The sequence below is a fragment of the Scophthalmus maximus genome, chromosome 1 (assembly GCF_022379125.1).
Source record: "Scophthalmus maximus strain ysfricsl-2021 chromosome 1, ASM2237912v1, whole genome shotgun sequence".
Taxonomy (NCBI): domain Eukaryota; kingdom Metazoa; phylum Chordata; class Actinopteri; order Pleuronectiformes; family Scophthalmidae; genus Scophthalmus; species Scophthalmus maximus.
The window spans coordinates 13,252,501-13,267,152 of NC_061515.1; the positions used below are offsets into that span (position 1 = coordinate 13,252,501).

At 42.8% G+C, this 14,652-nt stretch overlaps 3 protein-coding genes across 8 annotated transcripts in view; all 3 read right to left on the reverse strand.

Moving 5' to 3' along the window:
• The window catches only part of lmtk3 (lemur tyrosine kinase 3), a 19,128-nt gene extending 15,549 nt beyond the window's left edge, over positions 1-3,579 (reverse strand). For 2 of the 4 annotated variants that reach the window (XM_035640452.2, XM_047334509.1), the window contains exons 1-3: positions 3,347-3,578; positions 738-886; positions 257-404 (exon numbers count right to left, since the gene is read on the reverse strand). In XM_035640452.2, coding sequence (XP_035496345.2) covers positions 257-404; positions 738-886; positions 3,347-3,437 — 388 coding nt within the window. In that variant the 5' untranslated portion in view covers positions 3,438-3,578. Of the gene's footprint in view, positions 1-256; positions 405-737; positions 887-3,346 lie in introns of all 4 variants that reach the window. The other 2 variants (XM_035640284.2, XM_035640372.2) reach the window with 2 other exon arrangements.
• A 1,431-nt stretch (positions 3,580-5,010) lies between these two features.
• leng1 (leukocyte receptor cluster (LRC) member 1) lies at positions 5,011-7,987 on the reverse strand. 3 transcript variants are annotated; one of them, XM_035641645.2, is made up of 5 exons: positions 7,856-7,987; positions 7,306-7,563; positions 6,792-6,977; positions 6,079-6,386; positions 5,011-5,841 (listed from the first exon to the last, which is right to left on the reverse strand). In XM_035641645.2, exons 2-5 carry the CDS (start codon positions 7,435-7,437, stop codon positions 5,616-5,618), a joined length of 852 nt encoding a protein of 283 aa, XP_035497538.2. In that variant the 5' UTR covers positions 7,438-7,563; positions 7,856-7,987; the 3' UTR covers positions 5,011-5,615. The 3 variants fall into 3 exon arrangements, with proteins under 3 accessions (XP_035497538.2, XP_035497451.2, XP_035497616.2); XM_035641558.2 differs by having other exon boundaries at positions 7,306-7,613; positions 7,856-7,975; XM_035641723.2 differs by having other exon boundaries at positions 7,306-7,523; positions 7,856-7,934.
• tmc4 (transmembrane channel-like 4) lies at positions 7,957-14,552 on the reverse strand. The gene is made up of 16 exons (XM_035641041.2): positions 14,317-14,552; positions 13,956-14,142; positions 13,324-13,472; positions 13,068-13,217; positions 12,425-12,510; positions 11,654-11,799; positions 11,401-11,548; positions 11,141-11,299; positions 10,896-11,053; positions 10,616-10,742; positions 9,917-10,014; positions 9,638-9,821; positions 9,402-9,532; positions 9,054-9,209; positions 8,811-8,889; positions 7,957-8,646 (listed from the first exon to the last, which is right to left on the reverse strand). The coding sequence occupies exons 1-16, from the start codon at positions 14,369-14,371 to the stop codon at positions 8,554-8,556; spliced, it is 2,106 nt and encodes a 701-aa protein (XP_035496934.2). The 5' UTR covers positions 14,372-14,552; the 3' UTR covers positions 7,957-8,553.
• Positions 14,553-14,652: the final 100 nt, after the last annotated feature.

Below are 14,652 nucleotides of genomic sequence, written 5' to 3' on the forward strand. Positions count from 1 at the left end.
CAGACGAATGTCAAACATTGCATTTTCATACAGAGCAATGATACAGATCACAGTTTCCACTTGATGTTGAGTAAGGAGGCCAATGTTACTGATTTGAGACCTTTACCAGATACACATCAGTGATTCAGGCAACAGACCCTGAGGGCGTTTAGTGCAAGACAGTGCCAGCTCTCACCTGAGCACAGTATCAAACCCTTCAAAAACAAAACTGAACTTATGTTAAAATGAGAGGAACGGAGAATAGGAGGACAGTTACCTGCTCCATCCTGCAGGGCGGGGCAGGTGGGCCTGTCTCTGACTGGTAAGGTGTAAACCTCAGGGAGGGAGGGACACGACGACAGGCTGTCCTCCTGAATGGGACTGGAGCCTCCAGAGCATTCCTCCCCGTCGGCATTGTCAAACTCCTGGTTTAAAAAAAATTGCAATACTGGTATGATTGATAAAGAGAAAGTAAACTATATTTAATTTAATAATGAGGTGGAGTTTAATAGTGAGTCTGTAAAATAAACAACAATGCAATCGGTTCAAAAGATGGGGGCTGAGTCAAGCTTAGACAGACAGATTATTATTGACCATTTCCACCTCATTAAACTGGACTCATTGACTCCTGTTCCCGTTTCCATACCAACTCCTCCAGCAGTTTACCAAGTTTATCTAGCTTATATGAAACCCATGCAGGCATGCACAAGAGGTGTGACAAAACAAAGAAAGCAGAGAGAGGTGAAAAAATGTCTTACATGTTGAAGACTTACATTGAATCCCACTCCTCCTTTTTTACAGCACAGGCAGGTGAGGAGCAACAGGACAAAAGAGACGAGCCCCGAGCAAGAGATGATGATGACCACATAGGGTGGAGGAGACAGGGATGCAGCCCTGGACTGAGAAACTGAGGGGAAGACAGGAAAAAAATACAAGGGAGGAAAGGATTTAATACAGCAAGTCAGGGGATTTGTGTTTGTACAAGGTGGGGTGGGGCACACTGTTAGGTTTGAGTCAGTGAGAAGACAAAGAGAGGCTTCAATGATCAGAGAAGTGTCAAATCTTGTTTCATAGGTGTTTTGTTTAAAGGGGGTCGATTGGAGTGTTTTCTTAGAAGCAGGTTTAGGACACAATGAAGGACCCCAACGGACAGCTTGCATCAGGGATTTTTGGGGTAAAAAAGCAGGAAGAGAAACTAAGTTCACGATCAAAAACATTGTCTGAATCAGTAAAAGTAAACAGAAACTGGAATTAAAGTTTGAAAGTGGGAGAATATACCATTCCAGTAAGGAAAAAAGCATGGGAGCAGGGGGAAATATCAGAAATGGCATTCCACTCAGGAAACACAGTTAAGAAGCAGGGGAGGGGTGGCTGGAGTTGTCATTTAGGTACAAAAGGAGCGCTAACTGGGAAAGGATCGGAAACTGGAAAGATTTACTCAAATCAGGAAGGTTTGCTAATCAGGTGAGAGAGGGAGGGATCGGGACATTTGATATTTGTACCTCAACGTAGTCGATTGTGAGAAGTGAACCATCTGTAGAGAAGAAAAGGGGCAGGGCAGGGTGGTTAAAACCCTTCAGGTATTATATCTAAAGGTTTCATTTAAATACTATAGCCAAAACATGTCAAACATTGTATTGCTTGTGATGATAGAAAGGGACAGTGACACCTTGAAACAATCAGGTGTCCAGCTCCCGCTTAACATAGTCAAGCTGTTTTATATTCATGTTTAAACCATATGTTGGCTATATACAAATTTGTCAATCTTTTCTGCGTCTGTGTAAACAAAACAGTATCCAGGCTGAATAACACTAACAGGTATCCTGCGCTGCATCCACTGATATTATTTAAAGCACAATTTCAACATTTGAAATAGGTCACAATAAAAAAACACCACATTGATGTCTCCAATAAGTGTTGATAAGAAAAAAATAAAAATACCCTTTAAGTGATAAATCTTAAATTCGTGACAGACATGGACATTGAAACCCTGCATGTAAATAACTGAGTCTGTGCTGTCTGAAATGGAGGAGAGAAATTATTATGAAATTAAATGAAAATACCTCTGTTTTATTGTGTCGCTCATACATATTAAAAAAATATATTCATTCACAAGGTCATGATATTGTAAACATTGCATACATAAATTTAAAATGAATACTGAATAATTTACCAACAACATTCCACAAAAAAAATTTGAAAAACTCAAAGAAATGATTTGTATGTGTTTGTAAAATCAACACGCTGGACTAATTTGTGATAACTCTCACTTTTTTTTTCTTTATGAAATGTTGCGGCACAAACCAAACAGAATTCACTTTTTTTCCCCACACAGCACACACACACACACACACACACACACTGAGCAAAGGTAAGTGAGGATGTGTTCAGCATATAAAACAATCTTTGTATGAACGTGTTGGCTGGTGAATGGTCCAATGGGTTTACAGCAAAGGACCGTTCAGTATAGAGGATTCCAATAAATCGTAGATAATCAGAGTTTGAGCACATGACACACCGAAATGCTGCTAATTGTTGATCAAATTTCTTTTTGGGGGGTCACTACGTGTTCTGTCCAAATGAGCCTCTGGTGCAGGGCAGGGAGCTCCACCAACACATGCACCACACACAGACGTGATGTAGCGGCTCCGATTCGGATGCACAACTCGTGTGCAGTGCCATTCTCTCCTCCTTCCCCAGACAGATGTCCAGACAGACACTGCATATAAATAGGAACCGACCACGGGGCCTTCTCCACCGGCCCCGGTGCCAACAGCTCTTATCACAACAATACACCACAAAACAATGACTGCACACAGACACAAGCTCCCTGGCAGATCCTGGCCGATGGGGCATATTCAGACTGGGGGGGACTAAAATAAAGATGCCTGCGCTGTTGAAGGGGCTTTATAATGTCCGGTGCCAAGTGAAGGCTATTTATAGACTGGACGTGTCTCGCGCCGACCGACGATTGCAGCCTGATATGCGCGCAGTATATGTTGTTTTTAAAATGCCACCGACGCGAGGCCCGGGATCGAAACGTCCACCCCCCTAATATTTTCATCACTGCATGCAAACATGGTTCCCGACCCATCACCCAATCAGCCGCGCCGCTGTCCTGATCGAGGCAGCCACGCACTGCCATCATAATTCGCATCATGTTCTCAGTCATTGGAAACTGGCGGATAACACAGTATTCACCCCAATGTAGAGAGAGCGAGAGGGAGAGAGAGGCCTTTTCACAACGGATCCCTACATCCCCCCTCCCCATCTCTCTCGCTGCCTCTTTCTCCAGCATCAGTGGCAGGTTTTCACCCCCCCCCCCCCCTCCTCCTCCTGCTCCTCCTGCTCCTCCGACTCCGCTCACCTTCCCTCTGCGGGGCTCCGAGCGCTCTCTCCGGGCTGAGGTACGACATGATGCCCGCCAGCGCCACCATCACCCAGCAGTGTGGCCGCATCGTCGCCGCGTCCGGAGCAGCGACAACAACAACACCATCCGAGCGACGCCGCCGACTGTCGGTGTCGGTGTCCTCCTCTCTGCCGTCCCCCCCGCCACGGTCTGTGCCGTCTCCTCTCCGCTTTCCCCCCAGTAATAAAGAGCGTCTCCTCGCCTTCCTTGTTGTGCCCCCCCCCCCCTCCCCTCCTCCTCCTCCTCCTCCTCCTCTTCGCTCTAATCCGCAATTAAACGCGGTGTGCGCGACGCTCCATTGTGCGTCCTCCGTCCGCCGCTCGCACACATCACTGCCTCCGTCCGCGCAGAGCACCGCTGACAGGCGAGCCGCCGTTGTTTCTGCCGTCGCTTCTCTTTCTTCCTCCCTCGGTCGCACACGGTCGGAGGCTTGTCTGTGTTTTTCTCCTCCGCCAGCCTACGTCAGACTCGCACGGCGCGCATTGTCATGGTCCAGCTTCATCATCATAATGCTAGACCACACACACACACACACACAACAAAACCCATCAGTGATAATATTCCCACAGGAAGCTAATGGAGTTATATTGATCTCACTTCAATATTCATATGAGGACTTTATTTAAAAATAAATGTAATTACATTTTCCAGGTTAAAAAAAGGGTCTTAATTGACAACACCTTCAAAGACAGAAGCCTCATCTCTCTATTAAGGCAATAACATTGTACAGAGATTTTCTTCCTTTAACAACTAAACCTCCTAGATAGAAAAGCAGTTGAAACAGCAAGTAAACGATTCACCAGTCGTCGATGTTGGCGTACGAATCAATGGGTCTCTTTCACAGCACATGTTGACTCGTCATGACAAGATATCATCTTCAAACCCAAAGAGATTGTGTTTTCAACCTTGTCCATTTGTTTATTTGTAGCCATAAACTACTGAACAGATTTCCTCGAAAATTGGTGTAAGGATGAGACATGGGCCAAGAAAGAACTCTTTAAATTTTGGGCAGATCAAGGATTTTTTGTGGTTGTTTGAAATAATTCTGCAATGGAGATTTTGATTTCATGACCCGTGTTATTCTGTTGGCTTGGTTGAATTTGAGGGCACTGTGAGCCTGGCCCTACTGAATGCCACTCTAGATTGGTGGTTTGTTTGTCTGTTAGCAGGATTATGCAAAAACTGTACAGATCTCCACAAAACTTGGAAGGATGAGAACATGGGACATTAAAGAATCCATAACGTTTTGGTGCAGATCCAAACAAGGGGGAGGATCCAGAAACTTTTTTTTATCTCATTCTTTAACATTGCAAGACTTTTTGATATTCTCACCAACTTCCGAGGGAATAATGCCTGGATCATGATGAGAGAGAAATTCAGGCATATTAAGGGGAGTGATATTTATGTGTGTTTGCAATTTGATGCAGAGCCAAACAGAAATCCAGAGCTTGGCGGAAGTATGCTTCAAATACCATAATTGACAACTGTGTCATGACAGTGTAACAGCAGACACCACACCAGGACCCTGAAACTGAAGCACCTGTAGGGAAGTCAGCAGACATCAAACTGTTGTGTCTGTAACAAGTCAGAAAAAAGAGAAAATTGCCTTGAGCACAGAGGGATGCTTTCAGATTGTTTTATTCAACCAATTGTCTAAAACCCAACAAGATTTAGTTCACTTTTTCAGATCTAAATCCTCAAATTTGAGAGACTTAAGTTGAATGACTTACACAACGAACTGTTTATGAGATTTTATCAGATTCATTTTCTGTCAATGTACCAACTGATGAATCAAATTATTGTTTCAGCCCGACTCTTTCCAGTATTACAATTTGACTGTTCACTCAGCGTGTGCAGGTGTTCGCTCACCTTACAATCTTTAAATAATTAATAATAATAATAATAATAATAATATAAAAGTAATATCAACCATGCTAAGAGAATATTTTCTTTGATGACAGCCTGAGCTGAAGCCCCCTGTGATGGCAACCATCTGCCCTGCTGACGTAGCAAAACACTGCAGGCGCAGAGGTAGCTGCAGCTGAACCTCACCCCTGACTTCACAGCAAGACTTTCCTTCTGTGAGTGCACAAAAAATAAATAAAAAATGGATGATCTGATGGCCACAAGCTGCCTCATCATCAACTTTTGGACAGGAGCATCACCAGATCACCACGTTACCTTCTTTCCTCTGGGCTTTTACACTTAGAAACAAACTGGTCACAGTTCAAGATTTTAATATTTCATCTCTCCAGCTGTCTCGATCCCGCCTTTGTCGCTTGCGGGCAAGTTCTGGGAAGAAGGCGGTGTTGTATGGCCTTTCCCTGTCGTTCAGCTCCCTCCCAGGCTCCTTGTCCTTTCCTTTGCCACTCTTCTGGTCGAGCAGGGCCTGGGCTCGCCTCCTTTCTTCAACCTCCCTCTGTAAACGCTCAGCACGTAACCTTTCTATAGAGCTGGAGTCAACAGAGGAGACACTTTGTTATTGCTCCATGCTTATAATCACAAACTTCACATCCCCAATGCTTCAGCTACAGCCGACTACAAGAACTTCTAACTCTTAATGCAAAGTTGAGACTCAAAAGAAAGTTGAACATTTTTCTCAATTACTGGGTGAAATACAGGCAGTTGAATGCAAAATAAAAATTAAGTTGATGAAAAAATACCCAGAAAAGCTATATTCATATTCTTACCTCTCCCCACTGCTCCTCTTTTCCCCTCTGTCTCTTCTTTCCTTTTTCTTGCTCCGGTGTTCTTTTCTGCCGTTCACAGCAAGAGCTTTCTTCATGTCTTTCAACGGGTCCAAACTGTCCTTTAATCTACGATCCCTCTTCTCTCTCTCCTCCTCACTTATTCCCTTTCCCTTTCCCTTTTCTTTCCTTTCTTCTTTTTCTTTCCTCTCTTCTTTTTCGTTCCCAGTTTTCAGGTACCACGGAGTCACCTCAGAACCAGGCTGGGGCCCAAGAGACACCAGCAAGCCGATGGCACGCTCCTGCTTCTCCTGGGGGAAGAAAGATGAGGAAAACCAACAGTTCTTGAGATGAATTGAGAAACTACCATTCGTGGATGAAGGCCACAAGAAATGACTGAAAGTTCTGAATTAGTTTTGTCATACATTTTTGCAAAGAGCTTTAAGATGCTGCAAATGTTTACTTCTACTAGTTCCGTAAACAGTGTAATGCCTTTTTACGAGAAGCTGCCCAGAGGAACCATATTTTTCCATTTCATATTAAAGATTAACAGCCCAGGACGTCAACCAGGATTGTGAGACACTCGGTAACAGAAAACAGCTCTGTGTTATTTCTTTAGTGTAAAGGTAGAAATGGCATCCAATTGAAAAAACTAAAAAATACGCTCAACGAAACCATATGACAGATGAGAGAAACAGAAGTGGTTGCACCATCACCTGTTCATCTTTCTTCTCTTTGAGATACTCTTCGTTCCCCTTCTTCTCCGAGGACTCCTCCAGAGGAAACAGATTGAGATGCTCCAGAACGCCACTTCCCCCACTCCGCTCATCATCATCCTCGGTCCTCACTCCTGCCGACTGGAGAGTGGCTCGGGATTTGCCTCTTAGATAATCTGTACGAGCCTTTGGAGAGGAATTGTTATGACACATTGAATATATGAAAACATATAAAAGCTTCATATCACAGGTATTCAATCAATCTTATTTCATGCATATATCTTTCTTCTAGATTAGTATATATTGTTTTCTCTTCCTTGTTTTGTTTGGTTTTTATATTGCTGCTGGTGCCTCCGAGAGCTACCACTCTGCATTTCGTTGCTCACTTACAATGACAATAAAGCCTCTTATGTCTTCACATCATTCGGGTTACAGTAATCGGACCCAGTCTCATTGGGACTGTTGTCTGAATCGGGTTAACATCGGAGTGTGGTCCACCGACTGGTCGCCTCACCTCCTGCTCGGCACGCTCCACGCGCCGCTTGGCCTCGCGCTCCTCCTCCGCTGCCTGGGCCTCGTCCTTCCGCACACGCGCGACGTTGTCTTTGTTGCGGACGTGCCAGCTCTTCTTCGGGAGGATGTTCATCGTTGCCTTGACGACCGCTGCTGCTGCTGCTGCTGCTGATGATACTGCAGGTAAGCGGTCAGCTTAGCTCGGGGGGCTAGCGTCGACTGGAACGGGAGTGGGCAGTGAGCGCAGTGAGACACGACTCTGTTCATGAAACCGTAACGCGTGCGGGAAGTTGGGGGAAATGAGCAAAGCTGAAAAGTTAGCAAAATAAACAAGGAGACAGACATAAACAGGTAAATGTGTGTTGTTGTCAGGAAGTTGGCTACCGCTAAGCTAACGTTAGCCAATGTTTCCTACTTCCCAACTTACACTACACTTAACGACGCAGCTGCGACCCCGCACCTTTAACCTTCTCCCTCACAACATACATATCGCTTCAAACTATTTCATGTGTATTTGTATAAAAAAGACGCAAATATTGCTACTAACTTACTGCACTAGAAGAAGGGCTGCTGCTGCTGCTCCCAGCTGTCCACAGGAAGCAGTACAGTCAAGCAGGAAGTAAACATTACACGTTGGTGCGACACCACAGGATTGACACTAGAGGTCGCTATAAGTCCTCTCATTTTATTATGTAGATAGAAGGAAGAAAAACATATTTATTTTCATGGACAGACACAAGTGGTGACACTTTATAATAAAGGAACTCTTCATTGAAATTAAAACCATTAAACACTAACATGGGTAAATAAAAAAGGGACCTTTTCATTTCACTTTTTCAAAACGTCCCCACACAGAGGTCTGGGTTGTGATTTATTAACATAATATCTTTATATCAATACACTTTTTTGCATCCTTGTCTACTAAAACTAAGCTAGCAACATGTGTCTTCACATCCCTCACATCCTTCACAGGCAAGTTGCCCATTGGACCAGGATTGGTACCAAACTAGAAGAGATGCCAGTAAACACTTTGAACTCAGTGGTATGGTGAGCACAGAGAGACATTCCACTTTCAGCAGAATGATTTGGAAACACTCTTTAGGCGTTAAACTTTGAACAAACATCGTTCTGCATCGAGATGGTCAAAGAAAGAAGACAAGTAACCATGACCAAAACACAGTTTTTGAGTGGAATGAAAACTTTACAATAATTAAAGAAGGTTGAAGAAACCAAAACATATTCCATGTGTTCAGTCTTGTACTCCTGCATTATGTTTGGGTATCTGAAGCTGTCGACTCAGCTCCTCAATCTGCTTGACCAAGAACTGCTTGTCACGGCCCTCCTGCAAGTCAAAGACCCAACACTGCATGAGTACAACTGAATGTTGGTGCGTATTAGGAAGTCACATAGGCCAGTCTGCATATGATCATGATTTAGGACCATGTAAGACTTTGCTTTACAGTACACAGGAACAAGTCGAGCCAATGAGAAATGCCAACAGCTTACCAGTTTCAGCTGCGCTCTAAGGAAAGCAACACTTTTCCCGTAGACAGAGGCTACGGCTATGAAATAACACATCACCACACTGTTAGGGAGAAAAGAGACATGATTGTTAACTTCATAAAATTGATCGTGAAGGACCATATGATACGCATGTAAAATATATACTGAAATCTATTTGGGTTTTAAATATAGCACTGAATGAATATACCAGAGAGAAGATCTTACAGAAAGCACAGATTCTCTCACCAGGATAATGCAAACAGAGGGATGGAGAATGACTGGGAGCCGATGAAGAAAAGAAACTCCTGTGTAGTGTCAGAGAGGCTGTAGAAAGATGTTGGAACAATTGACCACATGTTGGGGAAGAAACGGAAAGGGCCACAACCAAAAGATGGATGGATCCTGGAGGGACAGAAGGAACCATTTAATATAACATGGAGAATGTGTACTGTACATACAAAGTTTCTCCTTACAGTGCTTTACTTACTGACCAGCAGAGAAAAAACTCTGACAACTCTCACTGCGGTTTCACAAAATGAAAAAAGCTCTTCCGTTATATTTGTTAGAGGGAGGAATGGCGCAATTAGCACTCACTCAGCCAGGCTGTAAATCAAGACAATTGTAGCCAGGCCCCAGCCGAACAGGAGAACCACGAGGAAAAAGAAGGCGGAGGAGGTGGAGCGAAACGTCTTGAGTGCTGGTCGACAATTGTAGAAGAGCGTGATCTGGGAAGGACAGTGTCAGATGTGGCACAAAACAACTCGGTTTTGGGGGAAAAACAAAGTGGAATTGTGTGACAATGTTTGTCTGTTTTAAAGCAACATCTCCACCTTCTTGCAGTAGAAGAGGATGATGAACTTGATGGTATTGATGAGTGGCAGCAGAGGGCAAAAAAGAGCCCCTGTCCAAACCACAGTCTGACCATAAACTAGACCAAGCACGTTGGAAGGAACCACAAACTCCTGCCGACCCACCCACTGAGCCAGCCTGCTGGACCAGTTGTCCACCACCATCCTGACACAAAAAAACACAAGTACTGTCAATTATTGTCAACACAGTCTGAGTGGTCTAAGTTCCATCTTATTTAATGTGCATATATTGTTTTGTACCTGCGGGGGAACTCCACCAGGATGAGCACAGCGATGGTGATGAGGAGGTCAAACAGTGTCAGCTTGTACATCTCCTGTCCTAAACGTGTTTCCCAGCACTACATCATCAAGGAAAACATGCAAAAATGAACCTCTCTTACCATGTGTATATGCGATGTGGATTTAAAATGAACTACAGAGCCAAATAAGGACAATGTCAGTCAAGGTAGTCACATTATTTTTCAGACTGTACTTATATATAGTCCACACAAGATGTTATTGTACAGTGTCAGGAAATGAGACTATCAAGATGAGTTACTGAAAAGCTTGTAATGCAAAGCAAGAATGTCTAATATGACCTAATTAGACAGTAACAGATTTAAAACATTTTTTCAAGAATTATTTCATATACGATTATGCAGTTATCTATCTTTCTGTCGCTGTGTTCATACAAAAACAAATGGCAAACATAATTCCTTGCCTAAGTAAACAAAGCCATGACAGGGGAGTAGGATGAGAATCACCAACATTATGTCATCACCTAACTGCAGAAAATCATTATATTTGTTACGTCAAGTGTTCCCTCTCTGTTTTGTCTTAAGCTGCGGGTACACATGTTTGTGTAACAGCTTGCTGACTCCTTTAATCCTGTATGTGAAGAGTAAGCATCCTTAACAATAATTTGCAAACAATTGAGGAGGATTTTTGTGGTTTACTTACTGGGTAGACTCCATAGTTGTACTGGCACAGTTTACAATCTGCACTATTTGTGTCGCCCTCGCAAGTGATCTGACGCCACAGGGTGAAGAGGAGAACTCCCAGGCTCACCAGACGCAGGAACACAGCCCTGGACGGGCAAGAGAAGTACTATCAACTATTCTTACACTAAGAGTGTTCAAACAAAGGTTAGGGATTCTTCATCTTACATCTTGAATAAATTATTTAACTAAATGCAAATGATTTGACATCATGATTATCCCACAGAAACACCAGTGCAAACCTTAATAGTGCCACTATGATGGTAGTGCTGGGGGAGTATCTCTCTATCAAGGCAATCTGGTCACACAGCAGAGGCACCAGGAAGTTTCCAGTGGTGATGACGATGGAGGGAAGATACTCAAAAATCAAACTGAGGATCCCTTGCTCCCCGCTCTTTTGCTGTTTGGATGACATGGGATCCGACATGTCATGTAAGAGTTAAACATGACCACATCGGCATCACCACTCCACTGTGACATATTTTACCTGGCTGAAGTTGGTGGCCAGAAAGATGCCGTAGAAGGCCGCTATAATGAGCCCAAAGGCTACAAAACACATAAAAACACGTAGAGAGTATAAAACAATTTTTTGACACAAAGTCAGAGAAGCTGCTCGTTTCTTTATGCTCTCCTCCTCCAGATCCACCTGATGGAGAGAGGGCAGAGAGGCCAGATAGGGGGTTAATAACGCCACATCAGTCACGTTTCTTTTTTCCTAACTGCCAAATAGGACAGATCCCCTCTGACCTGCAGCCGGTAGTGGATGTTTTTCTGCTTCAGTTTGGTGGCTTGGTCTCCTAGGCAACTGTAGTCCCAGCCGGTGAACACTATCATGGTGTAGTTGCCCACAGCGCTGCCTCCCGTTGCCACAACAACTCGAGCGGCAGTCCCCATACTGTGCGTGAGAAGAAGAATACACTGAAACTTGGCTCACATACACAAACACACACACATATTGATTGTTCATACCGAACGGGACAGTGTTCGTTGTGGGACTGACCGTGCTATGATACAAATGAAACAGAAGGCGAAGTAGAAAACAGCAGTCAGGATGTAGGCCAGGGGGATGCTGTAGGAGAAGTTCTTGTCCTCCACCATTGTGTTATTGTAGTAGCCATAAAACAGATATGAATACTCCATAAAACCCTAAAAGAAGAGGAGAGGATGAGCATGACTGATGTTCTTAAATGTACACAAACGGTAGTTTAAATTTACTTTCATCAGCAGAGAATGAAGGAGGAGCATGTGGAAGCAAAGCTTTTGGGGACACTGAGGTCGCGTCCACTGGTTGCTGTGGAGGATTTTGAAACCATCAGTTTTGTTTAAAAATTGGGTGTGGACATAGCCTGCTTGGATACAAATCACACTTCATAGAATTTGTACACTATCCCATTTTAAACTTTATGACTTCATAAAGTATTTTTGCTATTTAACTTTGTTATAAAGCAGTAGTCGACATTATGGATTATATCATTTACTTTATTGCTGTGACTTAGATGTTAAACTCAACATCACTCTCACGTCTGTGAGACAGGACAACCAAATCATTTTTGTATAATATATGCAAAATTTGTGAAAACAACCATTTTCTACAAGTAGCTACCAATGTGTTGGACTGTATATATATATATATTTAAAAAAAAATGTAAAGCCACATGTAGGACTCATGACATCAGTGCTTCTTAAATTCTTAAACACTTTTGTCAAGGAGAGTCAGTATTGCTATTAATTTAGTCTCATTTACAATTATTTTGATGCTGCAGTGTCTTACCGTTCCCGAAAGTAGATTGAGGAAATATTCATAGAACATCACCAAGGCTTGAGGATTAGGGTCATAATCCGAACATTTCTCTGGACCTGGAAAACGCAACAAGGGGAAACATTTTATGATTTCAGCATGAATTATCAGATTACAGTATTTCTACAGGTTTCTCTGCACCTGTAATTGCCTTTAATGGTTTTAGGAGCAACAGGGAGAGAAGCAGAAATCTGAAGGGGGGATTAACTGTAGGTCTGACATCAGAGCGAGAGGGTCAACACTGTCACCTGGATAAATCTGGTGTCTTTTTACCGCTTGGTTTAATAAAATGTGCCTTTTCTATACTGTGACAAATCAAAATGTCTGCAGTGAAAAAAAAAAAAATATTTTCGATTTTTATTTATTTGTCAAAGTGACATTTTAAATTAGGGGGTTCAAATAATTTCTTATTACAGTAGGAATACAATGGCTTCTATAACTGTCTCTACAATCACTGAGGCTGTTGCACAGAAACTACTGCATCGAACTGTGAGGAAGCTTCTGGTTTATATTGGAAAGAATTGTGCCAAAACATCAGAATAAATCTAAGTACCATGAGAACTCAAAGACATGTTACTAAACACATTGGCGTTAGCTCAAACAAAATGGTCATTACCGGTGCTGTTAGCAAGGCTGGACCCAACAGATCTGAAGACAATGCTGGGGATGACGACAAACCCAGCTATCAGTAAGAAGGAGACAAAGTTGAGCACCACCAAGAATCGCAGGAACAGAAAGTAAGAGTGGACACCACCTCCAAAGTTCCCTGTGGGAGAAAGGGTCAGCGATTTAGTCCAAAATGCAAACATGGATTCAAACTACATGTGTAAAATAAACTTTTTCACTCTTCTATTTGAAATAAAAAATTTTACCTCCAATCTTTTGCAAAGACTTGCTCCAAAGTCCAAAGAGGTGGAGAAATTCTCTTGTGTTATGTTTGAGTTTACGCATAGATTTGGTCCTCTTCCGTTTCCAAGACTCCACGCTGGAAACCACGGGCACCTGCATCTGCTGCACCTGCCTGTGATGGACACGTCTTTAAAACTCTTTCATGATTCTGGAGGAACTATATAGTTAAGACTTGGTTTCATGCTTCTGTAATTTCCAAATAATTTTTAAAACATTTTATCAGAAGACATAATGTAAATGAGTTGAATATTAGGAATTCATTATTTCCACTTAATTGCTAATTGAAACTTGGAGTAGCTAAGTCAGTGTACAGCAGGTCAGATGACCGTGTAAAAATGGGAAATGTGAAGAAAAAAATATATCCATGGAGAAGATCGATAATAAACAAATTAAGATTTCTTATTTCCAGGAACATACCAATTTTTTTTTTTACTTAATTACATAATTTATTTCCAGGAAATTTCTTGGAAAACGACATACTCTCACTTTAAGAGAACATTAAGATTAGGGAAATAGTGTATACATTCATCAGCTGCTTTAAATAAAATTTCAAAGGTGGGTATTTTCATATACTCTCCCCAGTACGTTGTAATACCTCACAGCTCTTTTCAGAGCCATTGGTAGAGGGATGCCCCTGAGGTCCCGGGGCTGACCACCGTCGTCCTCGTCATCCCTCTCTGCGGAGGTCGACATCCAGTCGAACTGGGGAAGATTCTGATTTGACACTCGGGATGAAGCCCTTCGTAACCTCAGTGACTGCTGCTCGCCATGGTAACCGTTCCCTGCAAGTGGTGGAGTGAAGAGCAGAACAACAGGAAAGGAAAGGATCAAGCAGCATGAATCCATCAATCAGTTTAAGCTGATTTAAATATGATTCCATATCAGTAGTAAATGTATGTCTGTTCAACTATTATCCAGAGATTTGAAAGGAAGAGTATGTAACGAGTAAGACACACCTTCTGTGTATGTATACACCTCACTTGAGCCTCGACTCGGTGGTTCACTGGTCATTTCTCTGATGCAGTTCGGTACAAGCAGCTTTTAAAAAACAAAAACGCTTCTGTAGCCACATCTACTTCAGACTCGGGATAAAACAAATGGAGAAGCAGCCCGTCATGAAGAAATGCAGCCTATGCGGTTATCCTTCCACCGTCGTCTCCTCTCGTGGACTTTACTCCCTTTGTTATTGACCACACAGGTACTTCCTTGTATGCTTTAACCCATTCTTTCCAGGGAGAGAGTTGCCACTCCTATAATGTGTGCGGTCAAGTAGCAAACAGGTTAAACTAAGG

Coding starts and splice junctions, on each gene's coding strand:
- leng1 (XM_035641645.2), bottom strand. CDS start 7,437: ATGAACATCCTCCCGAAGAAGAGCTGGCACGTCCGCAACAAAGACAAC. Junction 6,387..6,791: donor AAGAGAAGAAAGATGAACAG/GTGATGGTGCAA, acceptor TTCTTCCCCCAG/GAGAAGCAGGAGCGTGCCAT. Junction 5,842..6,078: donor AAGAGGAGCAGTGGGGAGAG/GTAAGAATATGA, acceptor TGTTGACTCCAG/CTCTATAGAAAGGTTACGTG.
- tmc4 (XM_035641041.2), bottom strand. CDS start 14,371: ATGACCAGTGAACCACCGAGTCGAGGCTCAAGTGAGGTGTATACATAC. Junction 10,015..10,615: donor ACAACTATGGAGTCTACCCA/GTAAGTAAACCA, acceptor TTGATGATGTAG/TGCTGGGAAACACGTTTAGG. Junction 9,210..9,401: donor TTGATTTACAGCCTGGCTGA/GTGAGTGCTAAT, acceptor CTGTCCCTCCAG/GATCCATCCATCTTTTGGTT.